This window comes from Talpa occidentalis, unplaced genomic scaffold (assembly GCF_014898055.3).
Source record: "Talpa occidentalis isolate TD23 unplaced genomic scaffold, MPIMG_talOcc4v2.1 talOcc4.4, whole genome shotgun sequence".
Lineage (NCBI taxonomy): Eukaryota > Metazoa > Chordata > Mammalia > Eulipotyphla > Talpidae > Talpa > Talpa occidentalis.
In genome coordinates, this window is record NW_023604295.1 from 96,612,275 (window position 1) to 96,638,329 (window position 26,055).

At 33.3% G+C, this 26,055-nt stretch overlaps 1 protein-coding gene across 1 annotated transcript in view; it reads right to left on the reverse strand.

The window, feature by feature from the left end:
* Nucleotides 1-1,404: 1,404 nt before the first annotated feature.
* Nucleotides 1,405-26,055, reverse strand: part of SLC25A36 (solute carrier family 25 member 36) — a 31,996-nt gene continuing 7,345 nt past the window's right edge. Inside the window, exons 2-7 of the mRNA XM_037525885.1 lie at nt 19,688-19,852; nt 16,359-16,436; nt 13,821-13,921; nt 6,050-6,116; nt 3,637-3,926; nt 1,405-1,777 (exon numbers count right to left, since the gene is read on the reverse strand). Of these exons, the coding sequence (XP_037381782.1) occupies nt 1,584-1,777; nt 3,637-3,926; nt 6,050-6,116; nt 13,821-13,921; nt 16,359-16,436; nt 19,688-19,852 (895 nt within the window). The 3' untranslated portion in view covers nt 1,405-1,583. The remainder of the gene's footprint in view (nt 1,778-3,636; nt 3,927-6,049; nt 6,117-13,820; nt 13,922-16,358; nt 16,437-19,687; nt 19,853-26,055) is intronic.

Below are 26,055 nucleotides of genomic sequence, written 5' to 3' on the forward strand. Positions count from 1 at the left end.
ACATACCTAAAGCCTAGAAAGATGTCATGAACACTGTTTCTGCCTAATACATGACCAATTTTTTTTTTTTAAATTCTTAACATGAAATTCTCTCCTACTCTCACCCTTCCCTCCCCCTAAAAAAAGGCCACAAAGTGCATTCACTAAGAGTCATTAAGATAAAGCCACTGCACAAAATATGCAGTTCATGTATACAAAATGAGTACCACACTGGAGTTTAATTATAGAGGTTTTATATACCAGTATAGCAACATTCATAAGGAAAAGTCTCTTAACAGAATTACAGCAAACGTCTTCATGAGGGCCATACATATAATACATTGAAAGTATTAAAAGGTGCAGTTGAACTCAACAGCGTATTGTAAAAGTGATCTCCTGTTAGCACACTTATCTGAATCAACGTCAACCTATGATCTACCATTCAAGAAATTAGGACAGAATAAATTTCTTGTCAAAGGCAATTTATTCATTTATAAAGCCCTAAGTCAATGAGGATCACAACCTGTTCAGATAGCTTAGGGCCCCTCTTCTACAAAGTTTATAACTGCTCCAGATATTTCTAATACATCTTAAAAAAATGTGTAAAGGCCAAACTGAAAATTACCATTTCCTCTAGAAAATAAAGGCAATCTATACAGATCTTTGGAAATAATTCAAAAGTTCATCTTTTTGATATGAAAGCAAAAAGAGAAATGTTCAGAAAGTGGTCAATTTTTTCCACTTAAGAAAAATAATAACCTAGGTATGACAGGTGAGAATTCAAGTTTATAACTAATAAATCACTGAAAAGACGTTTGGGCTGAGTCATGTATCATAAAGTCAGTAAATATGTGAATACATGCACAAGTCACTGAAATGGTCTCGAATCAACATTTTACTGGTCCATTTTGTCCCAAACTATTACCATTTGAATTTGATGTGATACTAATGTAAATGTCCACGTTATGTTTAACACTAAGTACTTGTCTGCAGTGGAAACCAAAATATTTTAAAGCTAAAAATACGTAAGAATGTTACAGAGAATTTCATTGGTTGTCAAAGACACTAATGCCAAATAATTACTTTTAAAATATTGTGCCTGATTCTTTCAAGAAAATGTGAAAATAATACTGAACCTTTCACTATTATTGTTGTTATTTTGCAATTTGTAGGAATTAAACAAAAGCGAGAAGGTAGAAATGTGTAACTGTCAATACTATCTTTGGATAGTTACAACATAGTAAGCAATCAGGGATGGTTTTGTTTAGAAGTATGGAAAAGTGCTCATGAAATAAACACTATACTCTGACTGCCACAAATCAACAAAATGCAACTGTGTCCTGTGGACATGGTAGAGAAAATGGCAATTTTGAGGAAGGAGTGCTTCTAAAGGCATTTCCTTGGAGACAGTCAAGTTTTTTTCCCCACATTACTAAAAAGACTGAGTAATGTGGTATGATTTATTCCTACAACCAAACTTCCACTTAGGCATAGTTACATGTTCCCAAACTATTTTCCTTCTGTCCACCATGCTGGTTTCGCTATTCCATGGTCCACTGTAATCTTTTGGTCTTCCCTTTCTGTAGTACGGCAGCCAGATGTTGCTATCCATTAAGTAGGTAGACCACCAATTCATAGGTGGCCATCATAATGGCTGTGTTTGGAATCTGTCTCACCAGATGAGTTGTTAGACCACGGTAAAGAGACCCATAACCTTCTTCTTGAACAACCAAAGATAGTGTCTGAAATAAAGATCTGTATTTTGTGCCTTCTTCACGTAGTCTTGTTCTTACAACTTCTGTTTAGGAAAAAAATAAAGTCATTTTACTTAAACATTAGTTGTACCTTTATAACTCTCCAAAGCCTGAGCACATCCCACTAATGAGTCTGCAAGCATAAGCGTAACATAAATAAGGAATGACTTTTGTGCCACATATTGAAACCAGTCACATTAGAGTAACACCAAACATGTAAGACAGCCAAATAAAATCATGGATACCAATTATAAAATTTCATAGGTTCCTGAATGTTGTAAGATGGAAAGAAACAAAAGTTTCAGTTACATACAAGACAGAAATAAAAAGAACAGATGTAATAAAAAAAGGTGGAGTAGGAAACGAAATGGAGGTGATATCACAAATGAATACAAAATGATACAGTGAGAAAATAAGCAGAAAAGACTTTTTCAAGTGTATATAGCACAATGAGAAAACAGAATCACTAATTTATCCACAATGCACATACCAACATGAAATTTCATGTCAATAAACCTGAAATGTTTAAAATACTAGCTACCAGCTAAAGCCCTATTTGGGAAGCAAGTAAGCAAAAAAATTTAAAAGCTGAAAGAGATCTTAATTAAGATTCTTAAAGATTGTTGCTGATCCATTTTTTAATTCTTGAAAAAATGAAGAAATTGGGGCTAATGAAAGTACAGTTTTAATCAGTTGAGGACAGAGGCTAGGGCAAAAACTGTACTTTATACTATTCCTTTGTTCTTTCCATTTCCATTTTTCAAAAATTTCAACATAATATACCTGATGAAAATGGCCTACAGTCACTGTCACAATGAATATAAATATTTGAAATCTTGTTTCCTGTCTTAAAAATTTGTGTTGTTTATAAACATTCTACTCCAAATATCTTGCTTAATAAACACCTTACCTCTTCTCTTAATAACATTTCACTTGAATAGACAGGATACTTAAAACTCTCCAAAACTTTATTTCTCACTAAGCAGGTGGCCATCCTGGTCCTCCCATAAGAACCCAAACCATGTTGCTGATACTGCCCTCTTCTGACTTCTTTTAAGGTTAGAAAAGAGGTAAATGCACAGTTCAACTTGGCTAGAGTTAGTGAAACTTTCATTAAAGAGTTGGTAAAACTCATAAATTAAATTTTAGAGCAAATACTCATTTCTTAGCCTTGTTTTAATAAAATATACCAACAATCGAAGACTACATATAAAGAAAGATGAAAGAAAAAATAAAAAATTCTGTGTATTACAGATAATTTCTTAAGTGCTTTCCTTGACCATGACTAAAACAGGCTGATATTGCAAAATTCAAAGACAGATGAATTGTCTACTCATATTTATTTGTTGACATGAAATAGGAGCAAAAGGGTTGGTTTTGGGCATTACAGATTTCATTTCAAATCAGGGCTCCACCACCGAGTATGCTATGTGACTTTGAACAAATTACTTAAATTTGTTTCTCACTTAAGAAAGAGGACAAACATGGTTAAATGTTCTAGCATAAAATTAGCTTTAAACAGAGAAGTAATTTACAGGATATTTTATGTAGATTAGCAATAAACTATGTAACATAGCTAGTGTTATATCTACAGCCATATTTTTTTTAAAAAATAGTAACCTGCCCAAAGGATGGATACCTAGACTTTGACTAAGTCCTGAATTGAAATCTGAATATTTATAGCTCATGATAAATTGTCACCAACCTAATATAGCATGTACTGACCTATTAAAACAGCCTTATAGCACTCATACAGATTTAATCCCATTATGATGGACTCTCAAGCACAGAATTTTGTTAACTGGAACTCAGTTATTTATAAATGCTCTAAGTTATTGGTTGGGGTGGGGAAAAAAATTCTGAATTAATAGCCCATTACTCTAATAAACTAAGGTCCCCTTACCATGTGGATATGCTATAGTCGTGGCACAGGTTTTTGAGGTGGCAGCAGCTAGCATCATTCCCACAAAATCTGATGCTTCCTTTACAGACTCTTCATCACTTTCCATTGTTGAAGCAGTTTTATATTCCAGTAGTTTTTGCTTAATACTTTCATAAATAACAAAATGGATAACAGTCTCTGATATGCCAGCATATGAAGCAGACATGCCCCTATAAAATCCTCTAAGTCCATCTGTCTGATACACTCTACCAACACATTCAAAAGCTCCCATTCGCTTTTCCCCACGGTTCCTAAAAAGGAGAAACAGGAAAAGTCTTATTAAATTAACATAAACAAAGCAGTACAGGATTTTAAATAAGGCAAATAAAATACAGTAAAAATGATATTGTAATAAAAAATGACCCTCTAATTCATGAAGTTCATTTAAATGACCCTCTAATTCATTTAAAATTCAGAATTTTAAAATATTCATTTTAGATTTCCTGTTCTTTTGTTCCAAATTTGTCATTAGATGGGTAACATGTAAATACTTTGTAGTTTACTGGATACAAAATATACTACATTGACTCTTCAATTTTACATCTTCATTGAGTTTGTATTGTAGGGATAATTAATAAAATTCTTTAGTCCAAATACACTGCCATGTAGCTCAAGACAAAAGCAAAACAAAAAAAACCCTTCATATTAAATCTAGTTTTAAACTGAATTTCCTTTGCATTTAATAACATATAAAAAGAATGAATGAGACACCAATGATGATAGTATGTCACAAACCAAGCAGTAGGAGTAATCTAATTTCATGCACCTGAGGAATTCTTCCAACCCCACTCGGTTTCTCCCAAACTATGATGGGGTGAATTTAATTTCCTATGATCCTCTGAAGGCAATATCCATATGTTTCAACTCAGTATCTTCCTAGTGAATACTGAATGAGGACCTCAACGGTTATTAAGCATTTATTGAGTGCTGTGCCCAGAAACATTCTTCAGTGCTACTTTAGACATACACACACACACACATATATTTATTTACACATATCATTTTGAATTTGGAAAAATATTTATATCTTACACTATCTTCCCCCCAGTAGGATCTTGCAGGGGTTAAAGACACAGCTTTACCAAGCTACAGGTAGCCACTGCAGCACAAGTTCAATCCTTGGCTGGCCAAGGAGCTAAGCCACATGGCGCAGCAGGCCTCTCTTGTCTTGCCCGTGGCTCCCCTCAGCAGTGTATTTCAGAAGATCTGCCTGTTCTACTCCCTGTCTCTGGTGACTCCTCTCACCCGCCATACCTCTGCCCACACCGCAGTTCTTATATGCATAAAATGAATCTTTTTAAAAAACCCTAAAACAAATGCAAAGTATTAAGCTATTATGATACATCAGATGGGATTATTTCTTTACCTTTTCACCATTCTCCACTCTAAAGGTCAACAGGTGGAGGTGGCAAGACTCTTAAACTGCACTGCTCTGGCCTTCTCTCAGTTCCCAAAACATGCTGAAGGCCCTAAACTTAGGACTTACAAAGCTTGGACTGACTGTGTCTCTGCTTCAAGTGGGCTAATAAAAAAAAAATTCCTTGGGCCTCCCCGGTGGCGCAGCGGTTGAACGCTGGGTTGCGAAGCTGCCCGCAGCCTCGGCAGCGCCGGTTCGATCCCCAGCTCGCCAGGCAAGGGTCCCACATGGCACGCAGACCTCTCCTGCCGCTCCCCTCAGCAGTGTACTTCGTCACTCCGTCTGTTCTACTCTCCGCTCTGGCTCTGGTGAATTCTCTCACCCTCCCACGCCTCTGACTGCACCCAGTGCTTGTATAAATAAATAAATAAATAAATCTTAAAAAAACAAAAAAACAAAAAAAACAAAAAAAAAACCTTTCCTGTTCCATTTAAAGTTAGTACCCACTCTTTGCTAGTACATCTATAATACCTAGCAGTGTCCGTTCATTAGAGATTTAGTGAATGAATATTGCTACCATAAAGTGATAAGAGAGGCAAGTTTACAAATATGAGGTAAATCCCATGCGAGAATTCTCTTTCCATAAGGTTACCTAATTTGACCAATGATTCTCAAAGATTCACTCTATATAAGTTGATTATGTGGGCTACTGCACTGTTGGGAGGCTGATTATAATCACCTATGTAGTGAAAGTATCATTTCTTGTGCTGTTAATATTCCTTTTTCTTTTTCTTCTTTAAACACACACATACTTCACATAATGCACCTTCTTTTCTGCCAATAATCATGTCATTTTTGCTTCTAATGGCAGACTCAAGTTTCAAAAACAAAACAAAAAAAACCCAAATTCAGTAGCAAGTGTAAGAAGACTTAAGACACCTGGCACTGAATTTCACTGATAGAAATTTATAAAATAAAATTAGTTGGAAACAACTTTATTTTAATGAATCAACATACCTTGCATCAAGTTGTAACCGAGTCTTTATAAGCCAAATGGGATTGGTTGCTGTGATTGCAGTAAAACCTAAACAAACACGTTTAAAATGAACTCAAGTAAAAATTAAGAAAACACTATTAACTTTAAGGTTTAAGTTACATTAAAGAAAATGCATATAATATTTAAACTAATAATTGATGTATACTTTATACTTTTACTTTGCAAATTCATGACCATGAACATTTATATTTTATTTTCAATCTAAATTCTCAAATTCTGACCATAACTAAATGAATTTTTAAAGACAAAATCTACTTATATAAATAGATAGATGTATATATTCAGAATATCTTCTGGGGTACCCTGACTTTCTAAGCTGAATTCAAAAACCCATTTCTAAGGACAAAATTAGAAATTTTATGTACTTTGGACTTTTGAGCATGCAAACTTAAACAGCTACTTGGGGGTCCAATCATCACAAATCACTATATTCAAAATGGATTCTTTATAAATATCAGCATTTACTCATATCTGACCATAAACTGATTGTGTATCAGAAAGAATTATTTGGCCTTATGAATACTTTACATAAATATACACTTGCTACTATTGTTAAAATAACAGTATCACATAGAAAATATTTGTTATAATTTATAGGACAGATCTGGTTTTTATTCATTTAAACACATACAAAAACTCGAAAGTTCAAAAAATTACAAATTGGAACTTCCCTCTTATTTTTATAGACACTGAAAAAACAAGGCAGTTCTAAGTTGACTTTGAAACCAAATGTAATGCACCATTAGTGCAAAAGGGTGGTCACCTAAGATGGCTCACTCCAGGCAGTAAATTAAGATCCCTGGAACAGTGTATTTCTAGGCTACTATAGTAATCCTATCTTTTACTACTACAGTAGTTCTATCTTTTACTTGCTATCATTCTGGCGTTAAGAAAAAATAGCAAATATCAAATGCAATCTTATTAATGGGAACTTGGGAAGACTGATTCATCTATCCAAAAATGGTTTTAACATAGCTTTCAAACTTCATAGAACTACTTACATTAAGCTAAGTTTATTCAACTGGTCTTTAAATTCAGTGAAAAGCTACACACAGAAATGTGTAAAGATCTCAACTGTTTTATTATTTTCTATCAAATACTAGCAGGTCAAGCACATTGTTTTTAGAAAAGTGGAATGTAATTAGCACATTTACTATTATTAAAGACTTTCAGGAACAAAAAAATGCTCTGGTGTACTTAAGAATCTTTTTTTTTTTTTTTTTTAAAGTTAACAGTGCAGAAGCAATCATAGTCTTTCTTGGCTTTCAAAGTTAGTATGGGTATATTTACAAATGCAAAATTATTTACTAAACTGCTTACAAATAAAAATTTAGTTTCACAGTTCCTTCCCTTCTATGATGACAGATAATTAGCTAACTCAAATTTTACTGCCTTAATCCACTATTTTAAAACTATAGAAATAGCCAGATGTTTCACAAAGATGCTCAAATTATGTTTATAAACAAGATAAATGGAATAAAAATCTGGTTTGGTAACTCCTGTAATAGTTCTATAATGGTTACATAGTCAACTTCTCTTAAATGCTTTTAACACTATACACATACATCTAAAACTGAAATGGGAACAACAATTTGTAAGCATCAGTCAATATTAAAATAATAAAAATTTAAGGTTTGGGGCAGGTTACCAGGAACATTTTAAATAAAAGATTCTTTCCATGTATATATTCTTGGTTAAAGGAAAGAGAATAAAAATACAAATCGATCAGACCAGTTTAGATATTTTGTTTGGAAAAGATTTTTCTTGCACACATGGCATAATTGAGAATAAAGTTATGTATTTTTTCTTCTTTAAAATATGGTTTTTCTACATGAAGAAAATCACACTAAAGATATTCAAATTATAAAGTATGCACCATATATCAGTATTTTTGTCATATCTCCAATGAGTCTTATTTTTAAGCTTATTTGCATTAGCTAAATATCTGTACAGAAATATTAGGGGTTTAGTAGTCAAAAGTCACTTAGCAGCACAAATGAACAAATTATTCTGCATTATTCACAATGGTTCTTTATTAATCATTCTCTGAAAATTTTAATTTGAGAAAAAATATTTGCATTTTATTGTATTTTGAAAACCTAAAACTGGGAATCCTTATATAAAACTTAAAAAAACTTATCTAGGTAAAACTCTCATTCAATCTATTACATTTTTATTTAAAAGGTGAGCAAAGTTTTCTTTTAAAATAAAAATTCTATTTCTAAAAAGATAAACTTAGTACCCAACCTTAATGCTTTTCCAAGTCACAAAATTCCTCAATTAGAGGCTGAAAAAAAACTTCATACATATAATACAGTATTTATAACTGCTACTAGGAACAAACTTTTAAAGTACCAATAAACTAAATTATACTTTATACATATTAATAAATAACAACAGGAAGCAAACAGGTATTGCTCACTTAACTAAGATTCATTTCCAGACATAAATTAACCTATGGAACAGGACACATTAAAATTTAGGTAACTGAGAGAACATTCTTACTTATTGCTATAGAAGTGCTATAATCAGTAACTTGCATTTACTAAATTATTTTCGTCTCCCAATAAAAAGCTAGCTCTTAATAAAGATGCTAATCTAACTGCCAGCAAATCATTATGTTAAATAATCAAGGCATAATCAATTCATGGGTTTTTAGCTATTGGTTCTTTACCAGTTAAAACTATTGGTTCCTGAGTTTTATGCTATTTCTCTTTTAAGCAAAGATATTCAAACTAAGTAGACATTATTAGGCTTATTAAATCTGGAAATCTATTAATTCAAGAAATGAAACTAATGGGAAGAAACAAATTTGTGATTTAGAATTATATAGAATAAGGCAACTTGAAGTTGACAAATAGCCAAAACTAAACACACCTTTCTACTACTTCTAAGACTAACATACTTATGAGACAAAGATATTGGGAATTCTAAATCCCTCAGATTTAGAAATTTCCTATTACTTTTAATTGTTGCATTTAAATTTTGTGAATTTTGATAATATGCTAACTCATACTAATGTTCTGAACATCCAGTTAAATACTAAAACTGACATAGAGGTATATGAAGATCTTTTTGTAGGTCAAGAAGAATTAATATAGCCCCACAGGCAGTTAGAGCAAAGTGACCATACTGTTAGTGTGGTTAGTATTTTATTAGAAAGTTTTCAAACACTTTTAAAATGCAATTTTTAAAGTTTTACTTCATCTAAGACTCCACTTGAAAATGTAAACCAATTAGAAACAACATTAACAGAAATCTTGTCTAAAGAAAACTTGCTGAAAATGTCCATTTCATTAAGTGAGTGATACCTGTATTAATGCATTTTTCAGAACTTTTTACTTCAATTAACTTCTGAAAGAACAAAGCTCACCTAGCCTTCTAAGAGAAATGTATTAAGCCACCCCCCAAAACTCCCACACACCTAATTAAAACTAAAACAGCTAAGATCCTGTATATTATTATCCTGCATTTATTTGGAAAGTAATGGTAAGGCATTAAGATCAATGTTTTTGCAGGAGAGCAGAAAGTCAAGTATTAACATAATGGGAAGCACTGTAATAGATTTTTAAAATGTTATGCTGAGTAAAAAGCACTACTATTCTTTTCTAAAGGTCACAGGATGGTCTGTTATAATTTACAACTATGTATATAAAAAACTGTTGTCAAATTCTTTGGAGGTCAGGGCTATATGGCCTAATGGAATCCCAGGCTTTTATTATACAATGACTGAAGAGTTACCCCAGTCTTCCTTCTAGAAGGAATATTATGAAGGGATCAAAATTAAAGTTTTATAAAATACTCAATGCACACACAAATTCAGGAAATAAGAGCTCATTTCCCGCCTTTTATTAATTCCATATCTATTATAAATTCCCAGGGTGTGTTCTTATACTAGAGGCTGCAAGAGATGCTCAGATCAGTACTCACGAGGTTTAAGTTAGTCCATATTTCTACAGGAAGTGACCTGCGGATGGGGAGCATGAGATGACACGATCTCACTCTTTTCTCGGGAGAAATGTACAGTAAATGCCTAAAATAGACACAGGCTTTTCTGTATCATAACAACAAGCAGTGACCTCATCAGAAACATGTGTACAAAATGAATCCCATTGGAAGGATTTGAGAAATATTTACTGTGAGATCTAACTTTTTTGAAAATTTTAAGTTAAAAAAGAAAAAGAAATATCAGAATGGGCCTTAAATTTTTTTAAAAAATGCACCGAGTACTGAAAATTCTGCCACCTGCAGCAGTTTCAGAGTCCACATACTTACCTAAAAGAAGACCATTTACTTTAAAGAAAAAATGCTAACCTTGTCAAAGGGTAATCTAAGAAAATATTTAGAGGGGATAATCATATCCCATTATTCTTCCATTATTATCTATGGCAATCAGAGTTGAAATACCAATGTTCTAGTTAATAATAAGCTTATTTAGTAAATCTTTACCCCAAAAACACCCTATTCAAGTAACTTCATTTTGTAACTATAATTACTTTTATAAAATAAAGTATATGTCACTACAATAGTACCTTTCACCTTTTGCACTATTGCCAGTAATATTGCACATCCATTTTTATGGAATATTTTGGATTATTTTCTACTTAATTTCTTGTGTTCTACAAAACAAAAAACAGGAAGAATGTTTACACACAAACACACAAAACATCTATCAAACCAGCCATTGGGCTGAACGAACGGCCATGGACAAATAAATATTCTAAAAAATATTTTATATTTCTAAGACAAAATTTCTATTATATGAGTAAAATTGTAACCATTAATAATAAACTGAGTCACATAGAAAAATATATCTTGAAAAATGACAATGAGTGCTAATAAGCAAATAAAACCCAGTAGGTCTATAGTAGATTCTAAATAATTACAATATATTTTAAAAACTGAGCAATTACTTTGAATATCTAATCCAATAAAAATTCATTTCCTTAAAATCTGTAATGTTATATACATAAGTATATACATTCCAGATAAAAACTTTTGAAAATTGCAAATTAGTATAAAGAAAAAGGAAATGTAATACTATTTTTTTGTACACACATTTGTGTCTAAGTGTATACAGAGGGACATGCAAGTTCATTTAAACAAAAACACAAATACTATCAAAAAACCAAATATCCTCAACTGCTAAGAAACACTTAGTATGACAAAGGTGATGTAGAGAAAAAGTAAAAAGTAGGTAAACCAGAGTCAACTCTACTTAGTTTCATTAAGCATATCCTTAAAACTACGCAAATATTTCAATGTAAAATTTATAGTTCAACTTTAGATTTATAAAGGCTCCCTTGAAACACTAAAACAAAAAAAAAAAAAAGACCCACTTTAAATAAACAGCCCTTTTGATAAAAAGTGTCATTAACACTTAAGTTTATATAGATAAAATGTGAACTACAGCTGAATTCGGAGGTTACTAGAAATAAAAATTATGTACCAGGTGCATTATTAATATGTGTGCAATTGGTGTGAAAAAATCTTGTAGGCAAAATCTTTGATGGTCTATTTTAGTGCATTTTTAAATACTAAAGTGACAAGGTTAGCATTTTTTTTTGAATAGCCAGTCTAAAAAAATGATTTTTCACATAACTGCCTCTAAGCACTTTGACCCCCAACTCATATTTAGAAGACTTCCACAAATGAATCTGAAGAAAAACAGCACAATCTGGTCTAGATTATTTCAAGAATGAAGGGGCAAAAAAGCTACCTTAATGAGTCTGCACAGAGTCCCATGCAGTTTTACCAATCAAGGAGTTATATATGAAAACTGCAAAGCTAAATATTAATGTTCTTGAATAGTGCCAACAAAGCTCTAAAAGCACAGTTCTCAGAAAAATGTGACTGCAACAAATGGAAGAAGTCTTTTCAAATTGTAAGTGTAAAGTACAATAATCTCTAAACAAGGGTTCGATTTTCAAAAATTCAAGGAACTTAAATTGGAAATAATATCAATGTATAGATAAAAAAGTTAACATTTGTACACATTTGAGAAAAAAAGTGCAAATGACAATTTCACTGAAATTCTTTGTAATGTGATACAAATATAGTAATAAATTCTGCTGACAGTCTAATAAAAAAGTTCCAATGGGAATTAAAATATTCTGAAATCCTAAATTAATAATACTGAATATATAACAATAACCCTCAATTTAAAACCCTCACCTACTTTCTTGATTTCAATTCTTTTAAAAAATGATTAACATTTCTTTACAATTTTGGGGGGCTAAAAATCAAAATCAAACACCACTGGTATTCTAGAAATACATTCATAAAGAACCTAGTACAAGTGGTTATATAGTTTGTCATTGTCCACCAACTTTTACCTTATACCCACTCAAATTTGCAGAGGGAAAATCATATCTATCCGTATTCAACATCTGTAAAAAGTACATTGAAAAATAAATCTAGTTGTAACTACATAATCTCTATAGTATTAAAGAACTAATTCTAAAAATCCACATCTATGTTAACCAACCTACTTACTCATTCTAAGGATAAAGTAAAGGAGGTTCATCTAAATCACCTAGCTAGCTTCCCAACATTTTTCCTCATTGGTGAATAAGAATACGTCACCACCTTGACCTTTGAAGTTGTACCTCCTACCCTTAAAACTTCAACGAGTCATTCAACATTTACTAAATATAAAGGCCTTGAAAATTTTCAAGTAATATATATGCTAGATTTACCATATGGCTATTGATGTTTCAGAAATTATTTCAAACTTGTACTTTGTTGAATATGTGGTTCAAATTGATCCAATTTACTTCTAAACAGAAAATGGTTAACAGTTTTAAGAAACTCATTATTAAGTATATAACTGACACTCAATTGATCAACAGTTGATAAAGTAGCTATAATTTGCTTTATAAAGTCATAGCATAATCTGGGAGTGTGAGGTATGGTTAAATATGCAACACATCTCAATAAACCATTGAGAATTTCTAAGGAGAGCCGAAGGTCATGGCTTTGTCTAACATGCAAGGCAGCAAATGATTCCAGAACCAATTTTCCAGTTTATCATCTTTAAGGGAATGAAATCAGAGGTAGAGGGCTAGCTATTTTAATTCACAATCATACATATTCATCAACAATGATAGAAGAGTTCTTGGAAAACATTTCTATAGCAAGCATGTACACATAGCCAGTGCCTAAATTTTGACTGCTATTTAGTGTGATTTGTGGATATGCTAAACATATTTTTCAAAATACATATATTTCAGTAACTGAGTTATCAGTTAACACATCACGCACAAAAATTTCAGCATTTGAGCACAGGACAAAATGAATACTTTACCAAGAACTGCTGGCACATTTCAGACAGAAGCCAAAACATGCAGCAAAAAGGGAAAAGGCACTAACAGAAATTGAGGAGAGAAAAATAAATTATAGCTCCATAACTTATTTATAGTGTAAATAAGACTGTATTCTTAAATCTGTTAAAAGTCATCAGTCAATATTCAGTGGTCTACACAGTGTATATACCTGCATGTTATCACTTACACTTTTACTTATAAAAAAGTCAACTGACAACAGATTTTACATATGCATTCTAATAAAATTTATTATATACTACTAAGTGTAAAAATCATGTTTGCGGATGCTAATCAATGAAAAGCCCATTAATCACCTTAACTTTTCAATGTAAATTCATCATAATTCACTATTAAGTCTCTAGGTTTTGGGAAAATTTTTTATTTTTTTAATACTATATATTCATACCTGCCATTGCAGCTGAAATCATGTGTACCTGGGTAGAATCAGCATCAAATACACCATTCAACTTTTCCTTGCAGTTTGAATAAGCAGCAAAATATATTGCTCTAAAATAAATATTTAAATTTTATCAATAAGCATGTTGCTTAATTCACAAGATTTGAATGACATGTAAATTGATCTTTATAATTATCGAGTAAAGAAAACTCAAAACATAAAGTCTTAGCCACAGTCATGTAATAACATCAGGTCAATTTATACTCTTTTCCCATAAAAGGTGAAGTACCCTATGCATTGACTCATTAAGGAAAAAAAAAAACACAACTCAAATGTGAAGTTGCTAGCATCTTAAATAGAGTACCCCTAGCACCTCAACAGCAACTAACTGACTGAAACCAAGTATTAGAAACAGATTTTAATGACTGGAAAGCCTATGAATAAGATTGGAAGGCTTGTATAATGCCAAGGTCAAATTAAATACACTTAGCTTATGGTATGAATACTTAAAACTGGTGCGAAGAGGAAGGTAGAAATGACTGTACTGATCAAAGTATATATTAAAACAATTTGAGACTGTGGTATATTTTAACTTATACACAGTAGTTCATGCCATCCTTAAAAAGACAACTCCAAAAGAAACCAGTCTCATCAGATCAGATCATATTTACTAGTATTTATAAACATTCCATTAAGTCTAAAATTTCCCTATTAATTTATTAACTATGACTTCATGTATCCCAATTACCTCCTCATTATTTAGCTTTCCAGCACTGAATTACCTGTTTGCTTTATCAAACATCCTGTCAATTCCCAATAATCTTGATTATCTGATCAGTAAAGGGCAAATAAGTACAGACAAGAATCTTACTGTTGTGCTTTTTATGATGTGCTCATGAAAAAAGGAAAGAATGTAATTTAAAATGCAACAATTAACTTTATGGAAAGAAAAAAAAATAGGATATATTTAATGATGCTAAACTGCCAGAGGAATAAGTACATTCCTAGAAATAAGAAAAAAGAAGCCATTCTAATGAGAAAATGAGAAATACAGGCAATTCACAGAAGATATACAAATAACAGTAAGACAGAGAGAATGACTACAGCAAAAATTGAAAAGTAAAAATCATGTTTAATCTACTTGGTTAGTATTAAAAGACATGAATAAAAGTCAATGTTGGTAATATGTGAATAAAGAGCAACTAACTTACAATTTGAGAACAAAAATATGAGATGCCTTTTCACAAAGAACTTGAGCAATATTCATGAGAGTTTCAAATGTGCCTATGCCCTTTTACCCAGAAATTATGGTTAACTATCCTAAAAAATGTATCTATGTAAATAAAGTTAAATGTACAGCCATGTTCATAAAACCATTACTTTTAACAGCAAAAATCTGGAGATAATTGAAAGGCACGCCAATAAGGCAATGCTTACTAATAATGGGGTGGTCATACTGTATAATTTTATTTTTTATTTTTTAATCTGTTTTTTAAACAAAGATTTATTTATTTTTATACAAGAGCTGGGGTACAGGCCAGAGGCGCAGGAGGGTGAGAGTATTCACCAGAGACAGAGTGGGGAGCAGAACAGGCAGATTGACTGAAATACACTGCTGAGGGGAGCAGCGGGTGAGACAGGAGAGGTCTGCCATGCCATGTAGGTTTCTCGCTGGCCGGCTGGGATCGAACCAGCACCGCAGAGGCTGCAGACAGCTTCCCAGGGCTGCACTCAACCTGCTGCTCCACAGGGGAAGCCCATATACCGCATAATTTTAAATAAAATCACAGATTTTCAAGGAAAAAATCTTCAAGAACTGGTAAAATAAGTAATATGATTCAATTTCTGTAAATGATAGTAACAAATGTTTTTAAGGGCATAAGCCATAAAAAGTAATGGAAATTAACACACCAAACTATTTATGTTAATGGTAGTCTATATGGAGAGAAAAGCGTGTTGGAAGGTGCATGAATGATGATGTGTAAAAGGTGGAATTCAAACTATGCTAAACATTTCCTTTAGTTTTTACAATGGGGATGGAATTTTGGGTAACCTTTTAAAAAGAAAGAAAAAGGCCCATAAAAAGTTGAAACCCAATAAACAATGAGACAAAGCTCTCGTATATGGTTTGAATACAGAGAGTTGGGTATGCATTTTCACTCTGAATGTGAATTGTACACAGAGGACTTGCATGGAAGAAGTCAAAAGATAAAGTAATATGAGAAAAGTTAACAAATTATTACATCAAGTTCTCTTGGCTTCTTGGTAGAGAATGAAACTATGCTATTTATTTGGCTTGTTCCATAAGCCAAATATAAGCCAAAAATTAGGCATAGTTCTACAGATTCAGGTCTTCACTTTCTTACTTTCTCACTTAGCCCCTTTCTCTTTACCTTTTGAACTTGATATAATCTGCACATTCTCTCAGAAGTTTACTGACACCTGTTATACCACAGTGCATTATCCTTACCACCTTGACTTCTCTTTAGCTTGACACAAGAAAGACTGCCACGAGTTTGCTAAATTTATTGTTTGTTTGTTTTTTACCTGGAAGGGGCCACCCCCACTAAATTGGGGCCTAATCCTCTAAACAAGGAGCGAGGTCCTTCTTTTTCCAAGATCATCCTGAAAAGGAAAAAAATATTGTTTATAAGGGAACGGCCTTCAAAGTCTGGTACTTCATTTGTACCAAACCTAGACAGTGTAAGCTTCATACATGTTATGCTGCTCTACTCAGTTTTCCTTACTTAGGAAAATCTGTTTTTCTTGATACAGGATAAAATTACTGTCACCTGACAATAAATTTCCTTATCACAATAAAAAGAACTCCACTCAGATTCTTGCCTAAAAATTTAAAAAAACATAAGAATACCAAGTTCTACATTTATTTTCATATGGTCATTCTACTCTTTAATTACTTCCATTTCATTATCTTTACCAGTAAATTCAATTCCCAGCCAGAAACATGGTTCCTTTCTAGTATCTGAAGGCCTTTTCTCAATGTTAGTCTTTTGGTACTGCAGCATTATCTCATCCAACCACATCAGTGAAGTGCTGTGGGAAAAACCTGTCATTCTAACATTGTTTAGGGGCACTAAAATAGTTGGCCTGTTACTATTTCTCTCCTTCTACCTTGTTAACTAGACTAAGCAGAATAGCTATAAAAGAGAGGGTGAAGAAATTTATTGTCCAATTATGGAAAAAAGATTTTACTGACACAAGTAATTACCAGACCATACTACTAAGCAAATACTATGTAAGTTAGATACATATGGCCAACAAAGAAAGGCACAGAAGCATGTCTAAGTAATGGAAGGCTCTTCTGATGGTAGGCCTTCCAATGTTTTGGAGTTCAGGAGAAACAGCGGTTCAGTAAGAGTAGATATTTTAATGCAGCGTTAACAAATTAGAACAATGGTTTTCATACATCTATATGTTTAAGATTAATCTCTTGAAAAGCAATTGAGCAGAATGGCTAATTAAAGTCCCAAGTTGTGGCGTCAGACTTCTCAGTTACTAGGCCCAGTCTGGTTATTGACTAGCTGTGAGAACAAAAAAATAATTGACTTTTCTTTTACCCTTATTTTCACCAGCAGTTTTTCACTAGAAAAAAAAAAAAGTACTTTTTTTGTTACTGTGAAAATTAAATAAATTTGTATATATTAAGAGCTTGAAAGAACCTGACATACAAGTCAGCACTTGACATATCTTAATGTCACTATTATCTTTACTACTAGAACATTTGTTTACAATGTAGATTTCTCTGATTCTATCTTCAAAGTATTCTGATCCCATAAGTACAGGACAATGCTCAGCAGTAACAGATTATACAGAAACAAGTAAAGAATGACAAATTGTCAAGTACATTTTGAAGACCCAGTGATGATTAACCATTTCTATATCATAAATCATTTTAAGAAATTAAAGAAGGTAAGTGTTCTTTAAAAAAAAAGAAAGACATTTGTAACATCTCACTATTTTGTATACAATTTCATCTGATTTATAGACCACTACTGGTTCATCCATGAGCCCCCTGAATGACAGTAAGAGCCCGAGGGGAAGTCCTGAAGTTCCTATGTAAGAAGCCATGATATACTTCATGCCCTCTAAGGATGTCTAGAATCAAAAAGACAGACATAGTAAGAGGGGTTGGCAAGAATGTGCAGAAACTGAACATCTCATTCATTGTTGAGAATGTCAGCCGCTCTGGAAAACAGTCTGGCAGTTCTTCAGAAATGTTAAACACAGTTACCTTGTGACTCAGCAATTCCACGGCCCATATATCCTCAAGAGAAATATCATATATCCCTACAGGAACATTATTCATAAAAACCAAGAAGTGGAAACAACCCAAATATCCATTAACCCCAGTGAGTGGATAAGTAAAATGTAATGTTAACTCTGGCAATAAAAAGATTACAACATGGATGAACCTTGAAAACAGTATGCTAAGAGAAAGAAACAAGACACAAAAGACCACATACTGCACAATTCCACTTACATAAAATGTCTAGAATAGGCAAATCTATAGTGACAGAAAGTAGACTAGTAGTTGCCTAGCGCTGAGGGGAGGGAGAAAGGAAGGGAGAGAATGAGTGATCAATAATGGGCAGAATTCTTTTTGTGGGGATGGTGAAAAAGTTCTGTATTTAGAAAGTGATAGTTACACAATTCTATGAATTTAACAGGAACAAATGAGTGAGTGAAAGTTATGGCATGTGGATTATCAAAATAAAGATGTTGGGAAAAACAAAACAAAACAAAACAGCAGCCATGAAACAGTTCCTGAATGGGGACACAATGGAAACAAGAGTGAGAGGACAGTCAGATGAGAATGCAGACTTTCAAGTCACCTGTATATTGATGACAGTTGAAATGCATTAGGGTGACTCATACATGAGAGCCTGAAAAACTAAGAAATTAAAATGAATCCAGAGGGATTCCTATAGTTGCTGTAAGAAAAGTCAGAGAAGACAAAAAACAATGAAAAATAGAAAGAAAAAAAAAATAAATAGTACTGTCACAAGTCTAAGGAAGAATTTTATGGAGAGGTAATCAGTAATGTCGAAATCATGATATAAAGGCACTCTATCATTATTCAGAAGTATTCCTCTCTATCCATGGCATTTTATTCTATTCATGTACTCTGGAAGTTTGAAAAAAGAAAAGACTGATGAAATCTTTTGTTAGTGAAAGTAAACACACAGTATGCGTTTATTTGCTACAAAATAAACACTACCGAACTAAGTTCAAATAGATTATGTCCCAAGTGAGCTGATAAGGCAGACACACAAGGCATTCAGTTACATACCTAGGTTTAAACATGTAGAAACAAATTGCAATAGGTCTGAAATGTCACACCAAATTTAATATAATGAAATGTGGTAAAATAGAAAAACAAATCTTTTTCAAATGGTCAAGATATTTCAAACAAAAAACAAATCACAGTTTAAAATATGCAGAATTCTACTTTAAAACTTAGTTATGTTTAGGTCATAGAAAAATCAGACTGCCATTAATAGAATGTACTTAACTTGTATGAGCACTTGGTAAATTAAACATATATTCAAGAGTCAGCATTTATCATCACAGTACAAAAATAAATGAATAATCCAGAAAATAAAATACCTATAATAGCTTTATAAAAGAAATCCATCAATGTAGAAAAACAGTCCAAATACAATTTGGAAATAACATTTTATATTATCTAACTATTCTTCTACATTAGGGGTTATCATTTCTATTGAATATAACACAGAGAAACTGTCATTAAGTTTGTAAAGAACCTCTTAATAAGTGGCAGAATGTAAATAAACAAATATAGGCATCATTAAAGCAAGCAGACTAAAAAAGAACCATGAATACTGTGCTCTCACTTTAAGCAATGGAGTGGTCCAGGAGACATCACTCGGTTGACACTGGCTCCAGCCACGGTGTTGAGCTGAACTTCAGAGATATAAAGCGTCACAGAAGATGACTGTAGCCGTGTTTTTACAACTTCCAGTGGACATGTCAGAATAGCTCCTACTGTACCACCACATCTACAAAAAAACAAAGAGAACAAAACTTATCCACTTAAATTACCAATTAGTACACATACATAAAACTGTAAAATGAGAAAACAACTAGGTTTTTTGGGACAACAAACCACATGTTCAAGAATTCTTACTTTAGAGGACTAAGTGATTTTTTCATTTACTGGACTGCATTCAGACATCTTTAGTAGCTAAAAAGAACTAAGTTTAGTATCTACCTAGCAAGAATATAATCAGCTAAAGACGACTCCAAATAGGAGGTGTTGTTACCAGAATTTACTGATAAGACATACTGCAGTTTTAAATATTGTTTTAAGGATTTATTTGTGATCCTTGCCCAGATATTATTATGGTCCCATTAAAACCAAGATCATCATTTAAGTCCTATCCTTTCTCTCAAACTCCTATCATTTTTCAAAACTTCAAAAATAATGTTTGCAACAGTTAGAAATAAATCACTAATGGATACTAATTCATATTTCTATTTTAATATCCGAATACTCAGAATGTTTCAGATACAAAAAAATGATATTTAAGTCTAACAATTAATATCTGTTACTTATATGTGATCTGTGCAAAGCAGACAGACTAAAAGAATCAAATTTAGGGCCTCCCTGGTGGCACAGGTGGTTGAACATTGCACTGTGAAGCTGTCCGCAGCCTCTGCAGCGCGGGTTCGAACCTGGTCAGCTGGCGAGAATCCCACATGGCGAAGCAGACCTTTCCTTTCTTGTCTGCTGCTCCCCTCAGCAGTGTATTTCATTAGTCTGCCTGTTCTGTTCCCCACTCTGGCTCTGGTGAATCCTCTCACCCTCCTGCACATCTGGCCTGTACCCCGGTTCTTATATAAATAAATCTTTTAAAAAAAGTCTTAAAATATATAAATAAATAAAAGGATCAAATTTAAATACAAAACCTGATAAGCAACAACAAAATTAATTCTTTTTTAAAAAAGATTTATGCATACAAGAACTGGGGTACAGACTAGGGGTGCAGGGGAGTAAGGGGATTCACCAGAGACAGGATGGGGAGAACAGGCAGATCTACTGAAACACTGCTGAGGGGAGCAGCGGGAGAGACAGGAGAAGTCTGCTGCGCCATGTGGGTTAGGTCCCTATCCGGGGATTGAACTCATGCTGCAGTGGCTGCAGGACAGTTTCATAGTTCTGAGACTTAACCCCTTGAGCCACCAGGGTGACCCCTAAAATTGAATTCTTAACAAATGACATCATCTAATCATTTTAAAGGTATATAAGAGAGAAACTGAGTAATTATTATTTATAAATACAACAATGGGAAAAGTTTTCTTTAAAGCAGACTAAGTCAGAGGTAACATTTTAGGACCCCAAAATGGATATCAGAGGAAGAAAAAAAAAATGCAGCCCATCACAAAATATATCAAATAAGTCTACCACCAAAATTTAGAAAAGCTATTTGGTAAAATATATAAGGAAAACAAGAATGGCAACAATATCACTCCAAATAAAATTTAAGTCATCATTAAAGAAGAAAAAACATTAAACAAGATAGTATTTGATATGAGTATGTCATCAACAAAATAAAATTGAAACAAACTTTCTTTACACAATAAAGAGTGAAAAATTTATACAACAAGTTAAAAAATGCATCATGGAATTAAATGAAAAACATGAAAACTAGAACTTCTAGAAAGAAACAGGACAAAAATCTTTTTAACTTTGGGTTAGGCCAAAAAAATCCCCCAAATCTAAAATAGACCCCCAAACCAAGCTGCACTTTGGCAAGCCTTTATAATACTGGAGACAAAGATCTCATCTACTTCCAGAAAGAATAAAAGATAATATGTAAAAAAAAAGTGAGAATATCATCAAACTTCTTGATAATTGCAGGTAACTTACGCTAGAATTCTGCAGCAAACAAACTAAATACAGTTACAAAGAAATATTCCAGAAATTTCCAACCTATATCTTTTCTTAAACAACTACTAAAAGATACGTACCACAAGTTAGTAGACTGAAAAAAGACGGACTATACAAAATCACTATGTTATACACCTAAAATTAATATAACTGTTTATGTCAACTATATTTTAAGGTGGGGAGGGGGGCGGGGAGGGTGGAAATAAATACAGGGACAGACTAATCCAGGAAAGAAAGGAGTCTCATCATGGTAGTAAAATGTCAGGCTTAGAAAATAAGAGTGCACAGAGAATTAGGATGACAGAGAGTTCTGAGGGGTGAAGAACTCCAGGAAAGGGCCAACCTGGTGGCCTATGGGTTAAATCTCAGTACTATCACCACTGCAGCATGAGTTTAATCCCTGGCCAGGGAGTTAACCCAGATAAGGTGCAGCAGACCTCTCCTGTCTTGCCCACTGCTCCCTTAAGGAGAGTATTTCAGTACATCTGCCTGTTCTGCTCCCCACTCTGTCTCTGGTGAATCCTCTAACCCCCGCACCTCTGGCCTATACTCCAGTTCTTGTATGCATAAATAAATGTCTTTTTTTAAAAAAGTAAAATAATACAAAGGGAGAAACCTTAAAAAAAATAAAATAAACCTCCAGGAAAAAAATACCAATAAATATATTTTGCTACATAAAAATATTCAATTATAAGTATTAATGTAAACTAAGCAAGTGTTTATAGGCACTTATTAATTTCAGGGGGAAAAGGATGCTATTCAATAAAGAAAAGGTCAATGTAATATAACCTAGCTATACCATGCACAATAAAGTAGGCACTGACCATTGGCTTAACAAAATATAACTGCGACATTGAGAGAATGGAAAGATGAGGGAAATAAGGAGTGGTATAAAGAACTAAATCCTCATTTACCAGAACAGAAAGTATGAAGGAAAACCCCAAATGAAATAGCTAAAACAGGAAATTTCCACTGAGAAGATATGGGGTATACAGCTAGGGGACGCTGGTTTTATTAATTCAGCAGATTTTTTTTAAAACCACATGCATACATTTACTTTTAAATTAATTTTTAGTGAAAAGTATTTTTTTAAACAGTATTTTTTTTAAAAAGATTTATTTATTTATTTATTTATTTATTTATTTATTTATTTATTTATTTATTTATACAAGCACTGGGTATAGTCAGAAGTGCGGGAGGGTGAGAGAATTCACCAGAGCCAGAGTGGGGATCAGAACAGGAAGAAGGACCGAAGTACACTGCTCAGCAGGAGAGGTCTGCGCGCCATGTGGGACCCTTGCCGGCGGCCGGGGATGGAACCAGTGCTGCAGAGACTGCGGGCAGCTTCGCAGCCCAGTGCTTAACAGCTGTGCCACCAGGGGAGGCCCAACAGTAAGAATTTTTAAATGGAGAATACATGGTTGATACTTTTTGAGAACATATAGTTGGTATTTTTTGAGACAGAGTGGGGAGCAGAACAGGCAGATTTACTGAAATACACTGCAAAGGGGAGCAATGGACTAGACACCACTGAAAAAATGATGTTTATAGCGTGCTCTTTAACACAGAGCTCTAGAATAAATCCAGAATACAGACTGTAACTTCTCTCTATTTCTAAGTCACCTCGATTTTATTGAGATTACTGCATTATCCTTCCAATTATTGTCTCCCTGCTTCTACCCTTTCCCCACTCCCTCCAAACCATCTTCAGTAGCCAGAGTAATACATTAAAAACTTAAATCAGATGTCACTCCTCAGCTTAAAAAACTGACAGTCTAGTTATTTATAGGACAAACCAATATCTTCTATTTCTTCACCTAGCTCTTTTCCTCCTTTTTATCAGTGGCTTTCAAATCTTTGACTTCAAGCCATGAAAAATATTTTACATCAAGATGCAATATGAGGCAAAGAAGCTATGAAGAGGCAAGGAAGGGTTGTGAGCACGACTGCCAAGACAGTGATCTTAGGACTTGCAGCCTCTAGAAGTGAGAGATTAGATTTCTGTTTTAAGTCAACAGTCTGCAGGCTTTGTTACACCAGTCACAGGAATCTTAGTCACGTGTTTACAGTCTATCTTCTTTCCAGGTCCTGAGCACAAATCTCACAAATAGGAGAATGAGAGCAATGACAAATCCTGTATCCTTAACACCTGGAACAGTATCTAACACATAATTAGCACTCAATAAATGATGGAAAGAAAAAAAAAAGATGCAACATATTCACATGCACACACAAACATTTCCTAAAACAGTATTTGCCCTTGTTATATGCAATGCACTCTTATTTTTAAAATGTTGGTCACAACCAAAAATACTGATTTCATAATACACTGATGGGTTGCTATCCACTTTGATACATACTGTTCTGTGTTAATTACATCCAATTTAACTAGAAAGAGTAGGGGAAATTTTTTCTTCTGTATTACTACACATTTTATGTAGCTTGTGAGTAGATATTTTTATGGACTAGTCAATTTAGTACAAGATTCAAGCAGAATGCTAAACTAAAGCTGGAGGTTGGGGACAATGCATTTTCAGCTTCACAATTAAATGCATGTGAGCACAAGTAAACCATATACTACTTGCCTCATTTATGAGTCTGCAAGACATGGATAGCAGAATTCTATACAAATATTGCAACATTTTAAATTATTTATCTTATTTCACTACTCCACAAGAAAATTTCATTAGCAATGAATATTGCTTTAAATATTTTAATACTTACAATAAGCAAACTTCTCATGAACATGGATCCATGTAGCCAATATAATGCTTTAAAAAATAAGCAAGGTATAAATGTAGAATGTACCAAGGCTGACAAGAATCCAGAATCAAGAAGGGGAAGAATATGGAATTTAAAAGGCCATGTAGGAGTCTCTGACATTTGCAAAAAAATGTATGAACATGAAAAATATTACACAAAGGAAAAAAAACTGCATGATCTAATTTATATGTGGAATCTAACAAGGTAGAACACATTGAAGGCTAAGGGCGGGTAGATGGTAGGGAAAATGGGAAGATGCTGGTCAAAGGGTTACAGTTATGTAACATGAGTAACTCGAAAAATCTAAGAAATCTAAAGTGCAGGCATGAGGACAGCTAATAACACTGGACTGAGTGCTGAAAATTTGCAAAGAGTAGATTTCAGGTGCTCTCATCAATCACAGAAAAAGGTTAACTGTGAGATGATGTTAGTTCAACTACAGTAACCAACTATGTATACTCAATCTAGTTATACATTTAAATATATACAATTAAAGAAAAAAAAAGGTGGACATGTGAAGAAACTCCCATAATTATCTAGCTAGGAGTTACTAAAAACTAACAATCATGGACTGAAATGTAGCTAAAGGGACAGTCTTTCTGATACCCAACTATCCTTTGGTTTTGCTGGCTCTATAATCTAAACCTAAACTTCCTCTGATTTCCTGTCACCATTGACACTCCACACAGGCCCTCATTTCATTTACTGATATTGTCTTCAAATTGCTCCTGAGTGATGTGGCCAATGCATTAAGATAATCAGTTGCAAAGTGCCACCAATGTTATCTGCTGTTTCTAATAAAGAAAGTTGGGTGCTTTACCTTAAATGCTTTGATTAGCAGAGAATTCCAAGGAAATAATAGCCAAGTTTGATAGTAGATAAGCCTATGAGTTCATTATTCCATATAGAAAGGCCAGTTTCTAGGTTATGAATCTAATAAAACTATTAAATGTCACTACTCTTGGTGTACACAAGTTAGTGAGTGCTTAAGCTACATGTTCTTAATGTGAAACTACTTGGATCAGTGCTTGTTTTAGTTTTATAGACAAATGTCATATATTCTAAAGATATGAGAAGGCCCACATTCTTGGTGCAAGTCATATAATCACATAACTATGCCTGGATTTTAAAGAGTAAGGATTATTTAACCTGGTTATCACTAAACACCTTTACAAGACATTTAAAACTACTCCATCTTCACAATGTATGCCAAGTTGCATAAGTAAATTAAGTCACCCTGGGGACTTTACTAGACTCTAGACACATTTTTAGCACATGGTTATTTAGGAGTGTAAATGCCTAAGAACTTTCCACTGTTGCTTCTACTTGCTTATTGTATAAAATGAGGATAAAAAATATGGACCTCTGGGTTATTAAAAGCTACTTAGATTTTTTTTTTTTGAAGTTAGGCACAACGTAACCGAGACTGGCTTAAAAAAAAAAAAAAAAAAAAAAAAGGCGAAAAGCATTTGTACAAATACAGATCTTGCAAAAGGCAGGCCTCTTGGGGGCACCAAAGTATTCTCCTTTACCCAAATTATAGCAACA